The following is a 22028-nucleotide window of genomic DNA, read 5'->3' as shown; positions in this document are numbered from 1 at the left end:
CTTCTTTTAAGTGCAGATCTATTACATGGTTTGTAATGGGCCTACTTTAGATGCACAGGGCTTGGTTTCCAGTTTGGTCCCAATTTCTCTCTCTCCTCCGAGGAGAGGATGGCTCGGGATCCCTTTGCCAATTTACTTTGAGTGGAGACATAATGGCACCATCACAATAAGACTCTTATTTAAATGGAAGGGCAGAAAAAAATCTGAAAGAAAATCGTAGAATCCACATGCCCTTTTGTCTACTTGCCAAGATTATTCTTTGCCAGAAAATAATAACAAATGTGTTATATTTGAGCAGCTGCTCATATTTATTGGCTGTTCACATCCAAACCCTAAAATCGTGAGTTATGTCCTTGTTATGCCTGTCATTCTTTGTGCTGTTATCTTCTAAATCTTTTTTCATTTTTGTACTCAATTTTCCTAATCATTTTTTTTTTTTACAAAGCTATTTCATTATTACCCTGCAAGTAGCATCCAGATAAAATATATGTACTTTTCCATTTAGAACAAAGATTGCAGGGCATTGACTTTAACATAATCAATGACATAAATGCTGGGCTCTCAAAGACCCGAAAATGGGACTGTAATTGAGCTTCAGCCCAGCTGCACCAAAGAGCAGTGCAAATATTAACCCGTGGACAGCGGTGGGGAAGCAGGTGGCGGTGGTTTTGGGCTGTTTTTACACTTCATTTGCCTTTGTGGGGCATTGTGCTAGTAAGTAAAAACTAATGATCCCATACAGTGTGATATTCTCTCAGTTTTTGTTTAAATAGCCACAGGCAATAAAAATATTAATGAATACACACACACATTAAGATTGTCAGCAAGTGATGGAAATAGATGGTGGCAGGATGTATTGTGATTTCCTGGTTTAAATGTATGACTCTAAGGGAGCAGAAGTCTGGCAGTCAATTTGGCCATTTGAGAATGCACCAAGAAGCTGGGATCATTTTTTCCTTTTCCTGTTCTTTTCTTTTAAGGGGTAAAATTAGAGTTAAACCTTATCTCTACTATAACTTGCTTAATATTTGGATTTAATTAATAGCTCCTAAAGGAGTCAAAGTTGTGGAAAACATCTTTAACCATTTTTACCAAAAAGGTATATAAAATAATAAAAACCATATTCAGAAGTACCTAGTCTAAAATCAGTTGTTTTGTTTATCTCTTGCACTGGTAGTTCAGCTTTGATTATTGAGGTCATTGTTTTAAACAAGCTTTTTATGCTTCTTTTTGAATCTCATAATGCATGCAGGACAGCATCTGTTTTTGACAGCAGGATGCCACCAGGGATACATTTTTAATGGAGCCAACTATAAGCCATATTTGACCAAGAAATAAGTTTTTTGTCACCATCACAGAGCCTTGTGGCATTTCAAACAACAACAACAAAACAACCCCAAAACATTAAAGCCATCTCGTGATCTCATGTACAGTTTTCCTTAGCCAGGTAAAGCGAGAAATCTATGTCAGATTCTTTCATCTTTTTAAGGGCTAATTAACATATTAACTATGCTTGTCAAAGTGTGGGACAAATCACTTATAAATAAGCCTGTCAAATGTAATGAGATTGCATATTAAATCAGCATTTTCTCCATTACATCTCTGATTTAAGATTAAAATTAATTTATTTAACATTGTAGCAGCTGGGAGGTTGGAGGAAAAAATTGGCATACTGGTCTTAATTGGTTGAGAAAGGTGTCTGCATCAAGGTTGATGCATTCCATGTCAGAAATCAAAGTGTATATTCATATGTATTTTAGAATATCATTGAGGTTATGGTTTTTATATTTGTTGTTTAACACTACACTTATTAAGTGTCCAGATTTGTGAAAGAAAACTGATTTTGGTGTCCAAGTATACCAAACTACATCTTTAGAAATGAAACCATTGGGAAAAAAAAATCTTCCTCCCACCCCATTTGTAATTTAGAGTATTAAAGCCTATATTTTAGTTTACAACTAGAACAAAAAAATTACGAAGAAACCAGTCTTTTTACTGCTATAAAACAAATGTGGTACATTTTCTCATCCATAAAAATGTTTCTACTCTATGTCAAGTTGTGCCCCACCTGTGTAAATAAAAACTTTCATACATCTTTCATTATAATTTCATTGTAACACATTTCATTTCATTATTACACAGTCTACTGTTGTTCCCTGATGGCAGTATTATATGGTAGGGTTCCGATTCTAGCATGAATTGTTTTGAAATAAATTAAAAGTCATAAATCATTAGATTTGGTAAGTATCTCTTGAGACAAAATGTGAAGTAAAATCTGTTTTCTCAACTCCCTAGTATTATTTACACCATCTCCTAAAAATAATGTGACAACTCTAAAAAGTTTTTTTTAAAATAATAATGAACCTTTGATTTATTTTGGTAAAAGCTTCCCTCAGTACTGTTCATTCACCTTCAGTACTATTAAAATTAGAATAATTAGAAAGTATGACTTCAGCACAGACAGAAATTGCTTTCCTGTTTCAGGGAGAAGACTTGTCCAAGTGATTGCTTGGGTTAGTCACTTGGACTGCATTGGGTAAACAGTCAACAAGCCAGAGATAATCAAAAGTGCACGTGTGATCAATGAAAAGCTGTACTATTTCTGATAGTCAGTAAACATTTATCAAGCCCCTGCTTTGTGCCAGGAACTGTGCCGAACACTGAATAGTAGTGCTTCCATGGCCCAATTCTGCCTCCAAAGTCTAATAAAAGGCAATGGTATCTCTAAAAGGAATACTTGAAAATATTCCCTTTATTGACATGGATTATTCCAGGATGTCTTTAATAAATTGTCTTACTGATTTGCTGTGTCTAGAAAGTTCAAATGCCAAAGCCAAATTGGTAGCAAGTCCAATAAAACTTAGCTTTACTATTCCGGCAGTCAGTCAAGTCAATTAATGTGCCTACTATAGCCAGGCACTGGGGATACAAAAAAGGAGGCAAAAGGCAGAAGTTGCCCAAGAGAAAACATGCAAAATAATTTGTACAAATATGTCTTATATAGGAAAAATGGGAAATAATGAGCAGAGGGAAGGCACTAGAATTTGGCGAGGAGTTTGGAAAGTCTACTTCAGAAGACAGGACTTTAATTGGGACTAGAGGGAAGAAAGGGAAACCAGTAGGAGGAGAGGAGGAGAAAGAGCTTTCCAAGTATGGTGACAGTCAGAGAAAATGCCTCGATATTAGAGATAGAGTGTCTTATTTGTATTGGAACAGCAAGGTGGCCGACTCACTGGATCAGAGAATATGTGGCAGGGAGAGGAGTGTGTTCTTTTTTGTTCTTCATTCTTGAAGAGGACCAGGACATCAGGGAGGGGAAGCTATGACATTCACATGAATTGCATTTCAGTGAGGGAGGTCTAGGCAAGATCACCTGCCCCACTTCCCCTCCAGAGCCATCTGGGTCCAGTGGCCAGATATAGATTATGATGATTGGAAATGGTCCTCGATGCAGTGGGAGACCTGGGCCTTTTTAAGCTAAAGTCTTTAAGAGGTCTTTGTTTCAAGAAAAATCAAGCCAAAATTGGTTGCAGCTATTCTTCGTAGAAATAGGGAAGTATTGCTTGATAAGGGAATGGATGTGGGCAAGGAAGGAAGATAATGATTTCATTTTCAACATGTGGTGTTTGAGGTGCCTACGGGAAGTCCAGGTGATGATATTGAAGATAATTTTTTAATAAAGCTTTTTTTTAAAATTTTCAAAACACATACATAGTTTTCAGCAATCACCCTTGCAAAATCTTATGTTCCAATTTTTTTCTCCCTCTTTTCCACTCATCCCCTCCCCTAGGCAGCAAGTAATTCAATATATATTAAATGTGTGCAATTCTTATAAACATTTCCACAGTTATCATGCTGCCCAAGAGAAATCAGATCAAAAAGGAAAAAAAAGAGAAAACAAAATGCAAGCAAACAACAAAAAGTGAAAATATATATGCTTGTGATACTGGCTTCGAACTCAGGAGAGCCATGATTGTTATCACCACAGAGATAATTGAAGCCATTGAGTCTAATAAGAGAAAGTATTGTATGAAAACAAAGGAGAGACTGACAGACCATTAGTTGAAACCCGTTATTAGTGGTTGAGGAAATAGCAAAGGTGACTGAAAAGGAGAACTAGAAGGATCAATTCCATTTACAGAAACCCTTGAAACTTTTTTTTCAAAAAGCTCACAAAGGAGTAAATTTTTTTTAAGTGATGTTTACGATAAAGTTTTTTTTATACTTTTATTTCTCTTGAATCATCATCATTTAGTATTCTACTCACATTTAAAAAATAAACTTACAGTTAGTCTGACATTTGCATTCATCTTCTATAGATGTTCTATACAGGAGTCCTCAAACTACGGCCGCGGGCCAGATGCAGCAGCTGAGGACGATTGATTATCCCCCTCACCCAGGGCTATGAAGTTTCTTTATTTAAAGGCCCACAAAACAAAGTTTTTGTTTTTACTATAGTTCTGCCCTCCAACAGTCTGAGGGACAGTGAACTGGCTTCCTATTTAAAAAGTTTGAGGAGCCCTGTCAGGTTTGACACATCTTTCCCCATGCAGGTCACTTCTTCTAAGCCCTGAACTATTTTATTTGTTTCAGGTTTCCAAATCTTTCCCGCCCTCCCACTGAAATTGTAGCATTCATGACTATCAGTAATAATTTTTCCTTTTTTTTTCTTTTTTTAAAAAATTTTTTCTTTTTTCTTTTTCTTTATGCTAACCATACCTTTCTGAATAATGACTTCAATTTGATCTGCATATAAGGTGGTGAAATGAATAAAACAGTGGAACTGGAGGCAGGGCAGCTTCAATTCAAATTTTCACTAGCTTTGTGATCCTGGGCAATTCACTTGAATTTTCTCATTCTCAATTTCTTCATTTGTTATTATGAGAATATTGCACTTGCCTCAAAGGGTTGCGTGTTGTGAGAATAACATGATATAATATATGTAAAATGCTTTGTAAATCTTAAAACTTGATATAATAACATTATTGTTAATATTGTCATTATCATTTATATATATATATATACACATACACAATGTGTAGACATGTATTCATATATGTATATGTGCTATATTTTGATATGCGTGTGATAGGCTTATATAAATTATATTTATGCTGGGGATGGTTTGCAATCTGCATTACTGAAGAACGGTAAAATCAGTAAGATCATAGATCCATTTGAACATTGAGAATAATGATGATGGTGGTATATATATATATATAGACTTCAGCATATTCGGTGAATGCCTATGATGAACTTAGGGCAGGACATTGATCAGAGTAGTAATGTGAATCTTCATAGGAAATATTCAAATCTATGATATTGCAAATTCATTGGTGTATTTAAGTGCATACACACACACACACACACACACACACACACACACACACACACACACACATATATATCCATTAGCATTCAAGCATAAGCATTAAGATCTCTTCTAACACTAGTATTTTTAAGATGCTTTCCCGTGGTATTAGATGCTTCACTATGACATATATGATTACAAAAAAGACTAAATTAAATGGCCAGTGTTTCATACCCAGTCAACAGTACAACCCAGATGTAGAGGCTGAGACTCAAGTCCATTGAGCTGAGTTGCTTTTCTATGTAAAAATTATATATATTGAAAAAAATATATATATTCCTTTATTTTCTAAAATAAAATATTAGATTATGTTTTATCCAGTCCTGCTAAAAGTTCAATCTGTTATCATTTCACATTTTTTTTCCCCCTCTAAAATAGCAGCTGAGTCCTCTTCTACACAAAATTCAGTTGTTTTATTTTCTAGCTGAGTAAATGGCTTCTGTCCAAAATATTTTTTTTGCTTTTCTCAAGAGCTAAATTCTGTGTATAAGAATTTGACTAAGATATATTGTGCCTATCTGTGCCTAATGAAGCACTAACCAAAGTAAATGATGAGTGACAGTTTAATCAATCCAATTCTGTCAGTCGCTACCAAGGGCATGGGGAATATAATTTTTTAATCTCTTAACTTTTCAAATACACTGAATGCCCACATGGAAAAAAATCACTATTGTGCTGGGTACTGAATTTTACTTACTGGTTATACTGTAATTATTTTTGAACCAGGCTTCAGAGGAAAACAGCATAGCATTTTGGCCAGATTTACCAACACAAATGCTTTTTTTGGTGAAAAAAATGGTACAAATGTATACTTTGCATTGTGGATTAAAACCTATTTATTTTTATGAGTACTCATGTCTTTCAATAGGGTAACTGTTGCTGAACTTTACCAAATAGTATGACATATTATATGTTCAATTAAGGAAAAGAAAATTATTTCACTCAGAAGGGTTTTTTTATTTTGTTTTTTGGGGGTTAGGATATAGCTCATATGTGGAAAGCTGTTTACTGAGGAAAACTAAAACATAGAACTAAACAAAATAAGAAGAGTTTTTAGAAACAGAATGGCAGAATCCTTTAGAAAGTTTTTGCATGTGAAGGACATGCAAATTTTGAGACCATTGCTAATCCTTGGAACAATATGAAAAGGGAAATACTGGAAGAACTCATAATTGTTTTTACTGGACCTTTGATTTTAGAACTAGAAAAGGCCATTGCATCCTCCTATATACTTCCTATGCCCAAAGTGTTTGAAGCCTGCCTGCTAATTTGCATAGGCAAATATGCTGAAGAGCATCAAACATTGGACATATGAGTCAGAGGATTCCATTTCAAATGTTTATTCTGACATTTCTTCCTGTGTGATCTTGTGCAGGTCAATTTACCTCCCTTAGCTTTTGTTTACTCCTCACAAGGAATAGAATCCATGACACTGAAGGTCTCTTCTAGCTCTATAGCTCATTCTATAATGTCCATCTTGGTTGGATAGATTTCTTTATTTTGTGTATATGCCATTATGGAAATACAGAGACCTGTAAAATTTCAGCACTCTGGTGAATTTTAAAAGTAGTCTTTTCAAGGCATGAAAAAAATAAAAATAAAAATGCCAAGTTAATAAAGAGAAAAATATGTTGTTCACTTGTATCCAACTTCCTGTGAGTTGAGGTTCTCTTAACAAATACTGGAGTAGTTTCCCATTTCCTTCTCCAGCTAAATGGAGAAATGCATGTTAAAACAACCCTTTAAGAGATAAACCATTGGCAAATTTGATTAAAAAAGGAAAGAAGAAAGCAAATTGTCAGTATCAAAAATGAAAGGGGTGAATTCGCCACCAATGAAGAGGAAATTAAAGTAATCATTAGAAGCAATTTTGCCCAATTACATGCCAATAAATCTGACAATCTAAGTAAATATCTACAAAAATATAAATTGCCCAGTTTGTCAGAAGAGGAAATAGGATACTTAAATAACTCCAACTGAGAAAAATAAATTGAACAAGCTATCAATGAAAAAAACGCTAAAAAAAAGGAGCCAGGGCCAGATGGGCTGACAAATAGATTCTACCAAACATTTAAAGAACAATTAATCCCAATATTATGTAAACTCTTTGGAAAACTAGACAAAGTCCTACCAAATTCCTTTTATGACACAAAAATAGTGCTGACTGATATCTAAAACAAGAAGAGCAAAAAGAGAAAGAAAACCATAGGCCACTTTTCCTAACGTATATTGTTGCAAAATTTTAAATAAAATACTAATGGAGATTACAGAAATACATAACAAGCATTGTTCACTGATTAAATGGGATTTATAACAAATTCAGAGCTAGTTCAGTATTAGGAAAACTATCAGCATAGTTGACTCAAACCCAACAGAAAGCATATGTTTATTTTAATAGAAGCAGAAAAAGTCTTTGACAAAATAAAGCACCCATTCCTATTAAAAAACACTAGAAAACATAGAAAACATAGCAATGGAGCTTTCCTTAAATACCTATCTAATACCAATTTAAAACCATCAGCAAGAATTATCTATAATAGAAAACTCTTCCCAGTAAGATCATGGATGAAACAAAGGTGACCCTAGATTAAATGATTAAGAATTTTAGCAAAGTTGCAGGATATAAAATAAACCCTTAATAAATAATTAGCACTTCTACATATTACTGTGAAAGTCAAGGGGCTGATAATAGAGAAATTCTATTTAAATAAAATAAAATAAAATACTTGCAAGTCTATCTGCAACAAATACAAACCCAGGAACTACATGAACACAATTGCAAAATACTTTTCACACAAATAAATGGAAAACAATTGGAAAAATATTAATTGCTCATGGATAGCCAGAGTCAATATAATAAAAATGGCAATTCTATCTAAATTGATCTATAGGACCATATCAAACTACCAAAAATTATTTTATAGAGCTAGAAAAATAGTAACAATTCACTTGGAAAAACAAAAGGTTAAAAAATATGAAGAGACTCAGTGTAAAACAAATGTGAAGAAAGGTGGCCTAGCCATGTTGGAATTATTAAGTAATAATGATCAAAAAAATCTGTTACTGGCTAAGAAATAGATCAGTGGAATAGATTAAGCACACAATGCATTGTAGTAACTAACCATAGTAATTTAGTGTTTGATAAACCCAGTGATCTAAGCTTTTAAGACAGAAACTCACTTTTTGACAAAAACTGCTGGGAAAACTTGAAAACAGTCTGGTAGAAACTAGGTATAGACCAGCATTTCACACTGCATATCACGTTAAAGTAGGTAAGCAAATCAGGGGAGCAAGGAATAATTTACCTATCAAATCTGTGGATAAGGGAAAGTTTCAGGACCAAACAAGAATTAGAAAGTATTGCAAAATATTAAATAGATAATTTTGATTACATTAAATTAAAAATGTTTTGCACAAATAAAACCATAATTTGGGTTTTAACAATAAGTTGTGGTATGGTTGTAATGAAATACTGTTGTGCTTTGAGAAATGATGAGTGAGATGATTTCAGAAAAACCTTGAAAGACTTACATGAACTGATGCAGAATGAAATGAACAGAACCAGGAGAGAATTGTCTACTGCAACATTGTCTGATGAACAACTGTGAATAATTTAGCTATTCTCAACAATATAACATTACCACAGGATTCATGATGAAAAATGTTATTTACCTCTAAAGAAAAACTCCTTTTCCCTCTCCCTGTTTTCCTCTCCCTCTCTGCCTGTCTCTCTGTTTCCTCCCTCCTTTCCTCTCTCTGTCTTTCTCTGTCTCTGTCTCTCTCTGTTTCCTTCTCTCCCCCATCTTTTCCTTCCTTCCTTTTTTCTTTCTGTATTTCTTTATTGACTTATTTCTTCTCACCAAAATGATTACTATGGAAATATTTTTACATGACTGCACATATATAAGCTATATCAGATTGCTCACTGTCTTAGGAAAGGGGAAGAAGAAGAAAGGAGGGAATAGAAATTGAAATACAAAACTCTAAAAAAATTAAATTTTTTTATATGCAATTGGGGAAAAATAAAGTACAATTTAAAAAGTCTGAAATCCCATCTTCTACTCCAAAATCACAATTGTTAGAAGGAATGTAGAAAATAACACTGGATTGCCCAGCCATTTTATAAATCAATTTGGAGTGACACTTTAAAAGTTACTCCCAAAGAAATTCAAGGAAGAAAAAAGGAAATGTTTGTGCAAAATTGAGTACAGATGTACAAAGCCAAAGAACTAGAAACTAGGGGGTGTAGATATCAGAGAATGGTTGAACAAGTTATGGTATATTAATATAATAATAAGATCTTATTGAGTTCCATAAAAGGGATGAGTTTCAGAGAAATCTATGAAGATAAATTAACTTTTATAGAGTAAAGTGAGCAGAACTTGGAGCATAATAACCATATTGTAAATTGACAAAGCTAAGAAAGACTGGAGGACAGTGATCAATTTGGTGATCAGCCATAGTTCAGAAGACTTGTGTTAGAACATGTTGCTCGTGTATTGACAATGAGGGATGACCTCAATGTGAAGAATACATCATAAATTTTCAGACATGGCCATAGTAGGGATTTTGGGTAGGAGCAATATGAATTTTTTATTTAGTGGTTTTTTATTTTCTTTATTTATAAATTTGGCCAAAATGGAAGAGAGTAGGACACCAAGAGAAAAAGAAACATAAAAAGGTCTTTTAAATATTTTTTCCAGTTCCTGAGAAAGAGAGCAAAGGAAAGTCTGTTGAAGTTGGATAGATAGTGCAGCTTTGAACAGAACATATTGATTTTTCACTTGAACCAGCTAGCGCTATATGGTCCAGATTTATGGCTGCACGTTCAAAGCCTGAAGTTTTTCTAACTTACTGGAACCTACCAAAGCAGACACTTTGTTAAGAATGACTACTAAGAACAAAAAGTCCTCTGTACATCATTGTATTATTTAAACAACAAAACACACCAAACACCTTCCCTAACAACCCACAGCTTCCTAAGTCAGTTCGGTCACACAAGGTGCAAGTCTTGTCTTTAATATTACTCCTAGCTTCTCATAATCACGTGTAAAAAAGTTAGGGGGAGAGAGAAGGAAAACAGACAAGATCAGTCACTTTAGAGAAATTACATGGCCTTAATGCCCTATAGTTCCCTAATTGGAAAAGCAGGAGGTTGGGATCAATTACTACTTTTTAAACTTTTTTTTTTTTTTTTTAATGTAGACCTTAGCAATTATCAAATCACAAGAGTGTTTCCATATATAAGCAGAAAACAAAAGATTTGAACATGCAGCCATAAATCCTATTGGGCCTATAACCTAAAAAAAATCAGAAAGGAAATGGCTTTAATATAATATATGTATATGTATATATATGTGTATATATACATATACATATATATGTTTGTGTGCGTGCATATATATATATATGTGTGTGTATATATATATAACTCAATAGATATATTCTGGAGTCAAAAAGTTTTCAAAGTTGGGAGATGTAGTTCTAATTTTTTTTTTCAAGAATGGAAATAGGTTCACCTATAGTGCATCAATGTCTTTGTTTTTCTTCCCTCCCTCCTTCTCTCCCTCCTTTTTTTCCCTTTCTCCTTTCTTCTCTCCCTTCCTCCCTTTCTTTTCTCCCTTCTCTTCCTCCTTTCTTCTCTCCCTTCCTCCCTTCCTTTTCTCCATTCTCTTTCTCCTTTCCTTCTTCCCTACCTTTTCTTCCTTCTTATCCATCCATTTCTATCAACTTTACCAGTATGGCACATAAGAGTTTGGAACCTCATTTATTTTAATTTACATTTCTCTAATCATTAGTGATTTTGAGCATGTTTTTCTCGTAAGTAATATGGTCATAAGTATGGTCGTAAGTAATTTGGGTTTCTTTCCTTGAGAAATGCCTATTCATGCCCTTAGACCATTTGTCATTTGGATAATGGCCCTTTATTCTTACAAATTTAAATATTTTCTTATGTTTCTGGGAAATGAGGATTTTATCAGAGGAACTCACTGCAAAGATTTTTTTTTTTTTGCCAGTTTTAACTTTAACTTTAATTAAGATTATATTGTATTTATTTGTGCAAATATAATTTAACTTGAAACAATAAAATTGTTCATTTTAAATGATTTTTCTCCCTTCTTTGGGAGTGAACACTTGCCAATGGATCTGAAAAAAAATCTCTTCCTTATTCCTCTAATTTGTTCATGATAAGATTTTTTTACATCTGGGTCCTGTCTCCATTTTGCCATGTCTAATTTATTGTTCACTGACTGACTGTTGCTGCCTACTTAACTCATACCATATGTCTTCTCATTGCCATTTAGTTTGTTTGCATATTCATGAATAATTTCATAACCTCACAAAATTTGTGCACAAATAATGAAATGAATCTATCAGCTTGTCTGTGTGGACATTACCTCCAGAGATGCAGATCCCAAACCATTCCTGCTTACTGAACCGTATGACACATCTGTGTCCTCCTAAACGTTTATCCACAGGTCAAGTGCCTTAAAAGATTTCTTTACTTTCTTTCTCTTCACAGCATTAAAATTTCACTGGAGCACAAGGGTTGTTCTCACATTTTTACTTTGTGGTCAGTCCCTTTATTTCTCTATCTTTATTGATACATTTTCTTTAATGATGTGTTTTAAGACCTTTTTGTTATTGTAATTTCTTGCTTATAATGTGATATGAATCCCTTTTAAACTCTTCATTGTCTTTCTGGTAATGAAAATTTCAAGTATTTGGAAATTGTAATGTTCCATGACCACAGACATATAATAAAATAACATGGAGAGCATATTGTATTAAAAGCTTAGGCATTTGAGACACCATAATTGATTCATTGGGAAGGCAAACAGTTTTTAAAATAAGATCCACCTTCAATTCTTCCTCTTTTTCAATCCCATACTCAGCCAATTGTTCATCTGTGGAACTGGTGTGGGACACATATACATATTTATACATATATAAGTATATGTATATATAATATATATACATATGTAACTATATCTTCAAAGTTTGTAAAATAGTTTTCATCTTATTCTATTTTAGTCTTAATAAGTCTTCTGAATTAGGTACTATGATTATAACCATTTTACATATGAGGAAACAGATTGAGAGAAGTTAAGTGACTTTTCCACTTATATAACATATAAGTGTTGGAGAAAGTATTTAAATTCAGATCTTTCTGATTCTCAAAATTACGCTATGTAGATGCTTTTATACACTCCTCTATTAATTCAGGGTGTTTCCCATTCAATTATGTACCATGTTCTATTCTGAAGTGGGCAAAATATAGCTTGTAGCTGCGTTACGACCTACCTTCTCTTTTTGTAAGACCCTTTCCCCCAGTGTGGATGATTAAAATAATTTTCTTTCAAATGAGTTTTGATCTTACTCCTTAGAATTTTTGGTGACCTAGTAGTGCTCAGTGCATTTAGGAAGGGATCTTCTGGTAATAGTCTATGGAAGAACTCATCATAATAAGGCATCCCTCTATCGCCCTTTCCAGGCATCCTCCATGAAACTGGTAGATAATGTAGGTTAAGCATATGTTTGACTGTTTTATATTTTACTTGATGTTGTTTCTAAGGTGATCATTAAACAAAGCCATCTCCACATCTACAATCTGTTCCAGAATCTTATATAGTTATATGTGTGTGTGTGTGTGTGTGTGTGTGTGTGTGTGTGTGTGTATATATATAGAACATATATATGACTATGTATGTTTGTGTTTATATATACTATGTATGTGTATATCTATCTCTATATATACAGATGCCATTTGGAAGAGGTGTTTAAACCCACCTATTATTGTTATGGTCAAATAGATTTAAAATAAATAGAATCATAGAAGCATATTTAAAAACTTTTTTTCTTAGTAAAACTGGAAATGTTTAAGAGTGTTTTTCTCTTAAGCTTTCTCTAGATTCCAGGGGGAAAGACCCTTGTAAAGGTAGCTAATGGTTGTAAAATAAATAGGCTTTTCTTTGGGCAATTAGGACGCTGGTTCTAAAGTTAATGACAAAGCTTAACTCTTCTTTCACACCATTGCTTCCTCACTCTTTAGGAGGGATAGGATATCCTTAGAAGGAAAAAGCTACCCTTTTTATTCTCAGAGGGTACGAGTTGATGACTTAGTCATGCATCTTTCTTGACTTAATCACAGTTGTATTTTTTTAATGTATTGTTATCTTGGGGGCACAGTCAGATCAGAGGGCATTGGCAGTATACAGATTTGAATGGCTTTATTTATACTATAACTTCTTGGATATTAGATTAATATTAGAATTAAATAAAATTGTTTCTGGCAGACTTGATGCTAAAAATGTGTGTTAATATAGTTTTAATATATTTTCTTTGATAGAATCTTGTATTCCTTCTACCTCTTAGTCAGTCCTGGGGCTGGAAGATGTGGTCTGATAAAAAGTTATTTCAAAAACCAGCTTGCTCCCTTTTCATGTTTTTATTAAAGCTATTCTCCAAGTGTGACTAAACAGTTCCCTAAAAGCCTTTGCAATGATGAGGGGGAAAACATGAGCCACTAGACATTGATATTCATTTTGTTGATGATGTTACTTATAAAAAAGTGCTAAGATCATTTTAGTTCTTCAGAAATCTTCCCTTCTTTTCTTTTTTTTTAAAGAATGTTTTTATCTTATTTTTCTCAAATACATGTAAAACCAATATTCAACATTCATTTTCTTTAATTTTGGGGCTGCAAACTCACTCCTGTCTTCACTTACTTGAGAAAGCAAATATCTTGATATAGATTATGCATGTGCACTCCTGGAAAACATATTTCCATTTTAGCCATATTGCAAAAGAGAACACAGACTAAAACCAAGAGAAATAAAATTTCTTTTTTTTTTTTTTTAAGTATGCTTCAATCTGTATTCAGATGCCATTAGTTCTTTCTCTGGAGGTTGACAGAAGTTTTCATCATAAGTCTTTTGGAATTGTCTTTAATCATTGCATTGCTGAGAAAATAACTAAGCTATTCCTAAGTGATCATCACACAGTATTGCTGTTGCTGTATACAATGCTCTCATTTTACTTTTTTATAGAATTTTAAAGTTTGTAAAGGACAGGGTGGGGAAAAGGTAAAGATAAGGTGAGATACAGAAAAGTGTTTCAATTAAGAGGAGTGGAATAAAGTGGGAGAAAAATAATAAGGGGAAAAGATAAAGGAGAGGGATCCATTGGTGATAGAGAGGGGCAGTAGGGGGATTAGCCGAGCAAGTTAACAGGTAGAAGATTAGCAGAGATAATAAATAAGAGATATACAGAAACACAGTAACTGATCAGGAGTGGAATTTATTAGAAAAAATTAAGGATAATAATAATTGATCTCAGATACAGTTAAACTTAAAAAAGAATCAAGAGAAAAATCTACACAATGTCATCCATATTAAGATTGTATGTATATGTATACATGAATATATTTGTGCTTTTATTGTAGGCTGTTGGGGGAGATGGGGAAGGAAAAGGGGTTGAAGAGAAAAAAGTAAAACATGCACAGCAGAGAACAAAAGAAAACTTGTAAACAGTGTGAATACAATGTCTTCTATTATTATATATGTTTTCTTGAAATAGAAATTTATTGTTACAGAATTTGAATCTTTCCTGATGCTGTATTGGGTACATGGCCATTTTTTTTTCTTTTTCTTTTATTTTCTGTCTTTTGTTTTCTAGTTTGTTTTTTCTTATTTTGTATTTAAATTCTAAATAAATACATTAAAAAAAAATAAAGTACTTGACTCACCACAACACTAGTGATAGACACACCATTATCTCATGTTGGAGGATTTGTTGAGGGAGGGAAAAGGCTAAAAGTTGCTGTAATTGTATAATATTTCATTTTTATTCTTTTATTTTGGAACTGATTTTGACCCATCTGAAAGGCACACAAAGTTAGCTCATTATTGAAAAAAAAAAAAAGACAGGAAAACCCCCCCAGTATTTCAACAACTAGTTGTTCCCTGTACATTAAATTTTTTTTGCTGAAATTTGGTATATGGCATATAGTTCTCAGAGGGAAAAAATCATCCAGGTTCCAGTGTCTATGACAACCACTGTTGTCCCTGAGCAAATCACTTAAGAACATCTGTGTCTCAGTCAACTCCCCAAGATTTGCCAAATGTCATAAAATTTGGTTTTCCCCCCTCAATTGTATTTTATTTTTCTAATTATATGTAAAAAGTTTTCAACATTCATTTTTGTAAGATTTTGAGTTCCATTTTTTTCCCTCCCTTCCCAATATACCAAGCAATCTGATATATAGTATAATCATTTTAAAAGATATTTCCATATTTGTCATGTTGTGGAAGTAAAATCAGAAGGGGAAAAAACCATGAGAAAGAAAAAGCAAACCAAATTTTAAAAAAGTGAAAATAGTATGTTTTGACCAGCATTTGGTCTCATTAGTTCAGATGTAAGTGACATTTTCCATCCCAAGTGATGTGTCTTGAATCACCACATTTCTGAGATCAAAGTCCATCACAGTTGATCATTATATAATCTTCTTATTGCCATGCACAATGATCTCCTGATTCTGCTCATTTCACTCAGTATCAGTTCATGTAAGTCTCTCCAGGCCTCTCTGAAATCATCCTGCTGATGATATTCCATAATAATATTCCATAATATTCATATGCCATAATTTATTCAGCCATTCTCCATCTGATGGACATCCACTCAGTTTCCACTTCCCGGCCACTACAAAAAGGGCTGCCATAGACAATTTTGCATGTGTGGGTCCTTTTCTCTTTCTTATGACCTTTTTGGGATATAGACCCAGTAATGAGACTGCTAGATCAAAGTGTATGCCATCATTTTTTATTACCTTTCCTCATGAAATTTATATCCCACATTTATGGGAATCACAGATTCTTCGCATGTTTGTAAGAGATCTTACATAAGATTAAATGAAATAATAGTATAAAGTTTTTAGTATCTTTCTTGGCATTTAAGTATAGTATAATTGCTCAAATGATTATTATTATCTTATTGTTATTATGAGTGTAAGATTTAATCGATTTAATTTTTTTCTTGTGATGTTAATATTCTCCTTTCCCAAGGCCTTATTGATTATATATGGATGATTATCTTCTTTCCTTTTTTCATCTGAATATATTTTTTTTCAGAATATTTTTGCTGTTCTTGTTTTCATTTATCCTTTCAGTGAAATCAAATGTCATTGTATATAATGTCTTAGTTTGAATGACCATATGAAGATTTTTTTCCAACTATTGTATCTTTATCTTCTGTATATGTCAGAATACTAACTGCAGTTATCTTCCTGTTTGTTAATTTGATTGTGAAGTATTACAAAATCACATGACTTAATACTCCATGAAATTAGGTTTTTTTCTTGCCTTTGGGCATAAGATGAAAATGAACTCTACAAACTTATCTCTCCAAGGAGAATTCTTGAACCATTCTTTAGTTTACCTATTTTGTATTTATGTCTTCTGGTTTCATTTATTGAGACATCATTAATAATAATATAGTAACTAGCATTTATAAAGCACAGTAATGTTTATAAAGTATTTTACAAAATATTATCTCATTTGCTCCTTAAAACAGCCTTGTGTGCTAGTAACTATTACTATGCTTAATCTGCAGATGAGGAAACTTGACACACAGATTACGTGTCTTGTTCAGTGTCACATAGCAAGTGGATGTTAGGAGATTTGAATTCATGCCTTTTTTACTCTGGATTGAGTACTATGAACTGTACCATTCCACGAGATATGGATGTGGCCTATTAACTAGAGTATCCTTTAGCTTGTGTGATCATTGGATGTTGAGTGATTTTTAGGAATTAATGGGCATAAATAAATGATCTAAGAATTTTCTGATTCTCAAAAATTTCTTTCCCCTTCTCTATCATTTCATCACTCTGGAAATAGAAATAATGAGGGGGCCTTTTTGTATTTGTATCTGTTTCATGGTCCCCTGTGAACAGAACATTCAAATCATCTAGTCATCCATCAAATATCATATGGTTACCTAGAAAATTCTAAAAAAATTTTTTTAGAAACATAAGCTAGCATAGCCATTTCTATTTGCATAGAACAGAGGCACATGATGGAAGGAAGTTTTAAAAAAAAAATTCTGCCCCATTGGTTCACTCAGCTTTTCTTCTTTTGGGGAAAGTAAATTCTGAAGATTCTTGACTGGTTGAAGGTGGAAGGTTGTATAATGAAACCTTTGAATTAAAGTAAACTTTTTTATGTTCAGATATTTATATTTATTTATTTTTTATAAATCAGGACATAAGAGTTCAAAATAATCCTGTGAAAAATCTTTTTGTCTAAATATAGAGCACCATCTGGCATAAAGAGTTATGAAACAAGTAGACACATCTATGGTCTTCCACTTTCAGCTCAATAATTTGTAATCCAGGTTTCTATTCTCCCCCCCCCCCCCCCAAAGAAACCTAAAAACAAAGTCAATTAAAAAAAAAAGTTTTGCCTTAAGTTAGGTGACAATTGAATTGAGATACTCGAATGAGGCAATAGAAGATCGACTGTCAGCAGAAGAATCAAGAGCCAGAATAGTTTAATGAAGTCAAGAATACTGAGAAAATTCAGAGCCAGTCTGAGTTTAATTTCTGTTAGTCTCTGATACATCTTGAATGAGAAGATGAGTTTCAAAGTTATTAGCAAATAATGCATTGTGAAGAGCTTCTGTCTTTAGAGAAAAGTCTTATTTAGCAGTAAGCCTCCAATAAAAGATTAAAACATCCAAAGCCTTCCCTCCAAGGTGGGGGTGCAGTGGGAAAGGTAGCTGACAGGTGATTGAGTCACAGGACTTTTCCATCAGGGCTTAAGCTAATTGGACCAGTTCCTTGTGTGTCTACTCCTTCAACACACACTCTGACCACACAAATTTCTCATAGATAGATGCTCTACATACTATTTCTATGCAAATCCACTTTTCTCTTTGAAAAATAGATATTTTTTAGAGAAAAAGCTTCAGGTTTTTGTGGACAGGGTTCTGTTATTAATTTTATTACTTTGACATTGAATTAAATGCTTTTATTGACTCCTCTGGTTGACAATTAAAAGTAAATTCATTGGAACACAAGGTTTTGCCAAGAGTGAATGGTGAAAACTATCTTTGCATGTATTTTGAAAAACAAAAAAGCTATTATTATAAAAACAGAAAAAAAAATAACAATAAAATAAGTAAATGCATTGGTTGCTTTATAATTTAGAGAGAAATTTAACTTGCAAAATCCCTAGAACTGGAATCTTGGAACCTATGGATGAGGGGGAATTAGGTTCTGAATACTAATTAGTGAATAGCTATTTGTCAACTTCTGAGTAACTTAATATCTTTGGGAAATTTGCATTCAGAAAGTATCTTATGAATTTGTTTATTCAACAAAAATCTACTTTGTGATCTAAGTATAAAATACAGTGATAAGAACAGTTTATTAGAGATCCAAATTCATGATGAAAGACTTTTCATAAAACGATGTCAGGAACTTCAGTGACAGCTTTATAATGAATTGTTATAATCAGTTCTCATGCTTAAGAAATTTAGGATAAATGGGCAATAATGGTATAATTTTTCAGATTCTTATCAGAAGCAAGAGAGATAAAGCAAGCATTTACTGGAATAAGATTATATATTATAATTACAGTGCCTAAGTGGGTGAATTCTTTTTCAATGAACTACTTTAGTTGGTCAAACAACTTAATATAAATGCATCAAGAGAGAACATGGTAATAAGATTAATGGAAGATAGAAAGCTGAGAAGAAATCTTAAAACAGTGCTTCCTCCTATTATGGATTGAGCTGTTTGTTGGCTTGCTCTTTGAAAGTAAATCAGTTTTCCTTGTTACAAAGATTCCTACAGAAATATGTATATATCTAATCAGTTTTTGTTTCATTCTTTTTTCTTGTGCTTTAAATCACTTTTTGAATAAGTGCTTTGAGCATAATTTTTGAAACTATTATAATATATTCTTAAACACCCCGTAAAGGCACAATGTCATGAGAAACTCTATTGGGACAATACTCTGATTACCTTTGCCCAACTTAAGTAGATGAGACCTTCTAGAAATTCTTGTGTCATGGTTCAGCTGAATTCAGTGGACTCATGATGTATATTCTGATGTTTCTCAATTTATAACCTTATGAAAAAGAAATGGAATGATTTAGATCAATCATACAATAATTATTTTAAAAAATAATTTCAAACACCAGTGGGACTTTGCAATCTGTTTCCAAAATTTACATTGTAAATACGACTTCCTGACATTTATATCTATATATTTCCCTCTGTAGGGGAGTTGGCTGTATCTTTGTTGAAATGATTCAAGGAGTTGCTGCTTTTCCAGGAATGAAAGACATTCAGATCAACTTGAACGGATATTTCTGGTAAGTTCTCCAAATATTGTTTCTAGAGAATGAGCTCCTAATTTTTTTTTCATTTTGCTAATTGATAACAGTGATTGATAAAATACAGTTTGAAAAAAAAAATTCATTTATTATGTCAAATATTGGTAACAGAGTCAAGGCTAAAAAATTTAATATTAAAATCTGAGATCAAACACTATCTATAAGTGCCATTATCCAAAGGACAACATCCTTGATTCACAGTTGAAATGTCCACTGAATGCAGAATTGTGATCCAAACTCTTAGTTTTTTGCAAGATCACAAATAATAAATAAGTGATGACTGCCCTGCACTTTTTGGCAGAATTGTATAATTGTGTACTGTAAGGCAAACTGTGGAACCCACCCTTGTTCTAAAGAGCTGGGTGAAACATGGGTCTCTGTTAAAATAGGGTTGCCATCTGAACCAGTTTTCCATAATGGAATTTTCTGTTTGGCCACCAAGTATCTGAAGTGAACAAGGAAGGCAATGCAAGTTTCAGTGCTGTTTATGGGCCTAGACATATTTCTCTTTTTATAAATGTCATTGTTACATTATTATCATAGTCATCTCTATATATGTATTTGGTAAAAGATATATGTGAAATGGTCAGCCAGTTAAACATTTATTATACTCCTACTATATACCTGCCACTGTTCTAAAAATAGAGTCAGCCCTGGTTCTCAAGGAGTTTACAATCTAATGTGTGAGACAACAAACAAACAAACAAAAAATCAGATAAATCGGAACTAGTTAAATGAAGAAAGGCACGAATTAAGAAGTGGGAAAAAGCTTCTGGAAAACCCATTTCCTTGCCCCCTTCCTCTCATTGGACCTCCCTAGTAGATGATTCTCACTGTCCCCAAGTTAGACTTAGAGAGATATATGAAGACTCCTTTGCTATTACCATACCTGAGTCTAGGTGTTTTAAAAAAAAGCCTTGAGTGAAATTAGTTTTCAGCAATTCTGTTTTCTGAGGATGGAAGAAGAATCATTGGTGTCTCAGAAATTATTGATTCCCTTCTGTAAACAAAAGTGCATAATCAGATTGCTCATCTGTGCTTAAAGATGGGCTCTATTAACATTCACTTTTCTAGAACTGCTTTGATCAGGATGTTCTCCTCTTTTTTCCTGCTTTCTTTTATAAAAAATCTGAGTGTTTTAAATGGGAGTACATTTCTAGTGTGAACTTTGGTAGTTATTTTTAAAACTTAAGGAGATAAAGGCCAGTCTATCATTAGAAATTTTCAAAAATTCAGCTTATTTTTGGCATACTTATTTTGCTTCCTTTGAGACTCTTTTTTTTCTTATGATATAGGAATCTTCAATATATTTTATATTATATTATTATTATAACATAAATATGTGTAATAATATATAATATGAAATATTAATTTTATAATATAACATAATTATATTATTTATATTTATATGTATATAATAGGCCCTGGGTTAATTAAAATATACTATATGTATAATTAACCAGATTCTCTGTTTTTTGGTTTCCTCCTCCCTCTTTTTTTCCTATCATTTCAATGCCCATAACGTATAATATATATAATAATATATAATATGAAATATATTAATTTTATAATATTAAATTATAATAAATTATATATAGTAGACACTGGGCTAATTAAAATATATTGAAGATAGGCTTTAATTAACCCAGGGTCTATAATTAACCAGATTTCTGTTTTCTGGCTTCCTCATTCCTCTGTTCTTTCCTACCAATCATTGCTCATCATCATCTACGAAAATTAAGGGAGGTGAAGCTCTGTGGAATCTATTTGATTGCTTGCTTGTAGCTCTGGCCTGCAGAGTTGTTGTTGCTTTCCTTTGTGACAGTTATAAATCAATCCAAAATAAGACTTTGAATGTCAGGTTGTGGAAGCCCCTTGCCATCCTGTGTCCGGTGCACCTTTCTCCTGACACGCTGCATCCCACTGGCAGGCAAGTTGGGTAGGACCTTCTCTCCCACTTGGGTTTGTCCAGTTTGCCCAGTGATCTGAAGGTGCTCTCTATCCTCACCTCCACCTCTGTATCTCAGCAACTTCTCACATGAAATCACTCTCGATCCTTCCATCTGCTAGTATTACACCACCCAGATACATTTAGTATTTAATGGCCATTTTTAGTTAGTTAGAGTAGAAAATAGCATTGCTTTTGGAGTCAGAGACTCAGCTCTGACATTTACATATCCACCTCTTTGGACTTTAGTTTCCTCATCTTTAAAATGAGAGGGTTAGACTAATGGACTTTTCAGCTCTTAACCCCTGG

At 33.1% G+C, this 22028-nt stretch overlaps 1 protein-coding gene across 1 annotated transcript in view; it reads left to right on the top strand.

The window, feature by feature from the left end:
• The window catches only part of CDK14 (cyclin dependent kinase 14), a 545438-nt gene that overhangs the window by 369125 nt on the left and 154285 nt on the right, over positions 1–22028 (top strand). The window contains 2 exon segments of the mRNA XM_052000624.1: positions 19658–19722; positions 19725–19750. Coding sequence (XP_051856584.1) covers positions 19658–19722; positions 19725–19750 — 91 coding nt within the window.

This window comes from Antechinus flavipes, chromosome 5 (assembly GCF_016432865.1).
Source record: "Antechinus flavipes isolate AdamAnt ecotype Samford, QLD, Australia chromosome 5, AdamAnt_v2, whole genome shotgun sequence".
In the NCBI taxonomy this organism is placed as follows: Eukaryota; Metazoa; Chordata; class Mammalia; order Dasyuromorphia; family Dasyuridae; genus Antechinus; species Antechinus flavipes.
This window is presented reverse-complemented; position numbering and strand designations above follow the sequence as displayed.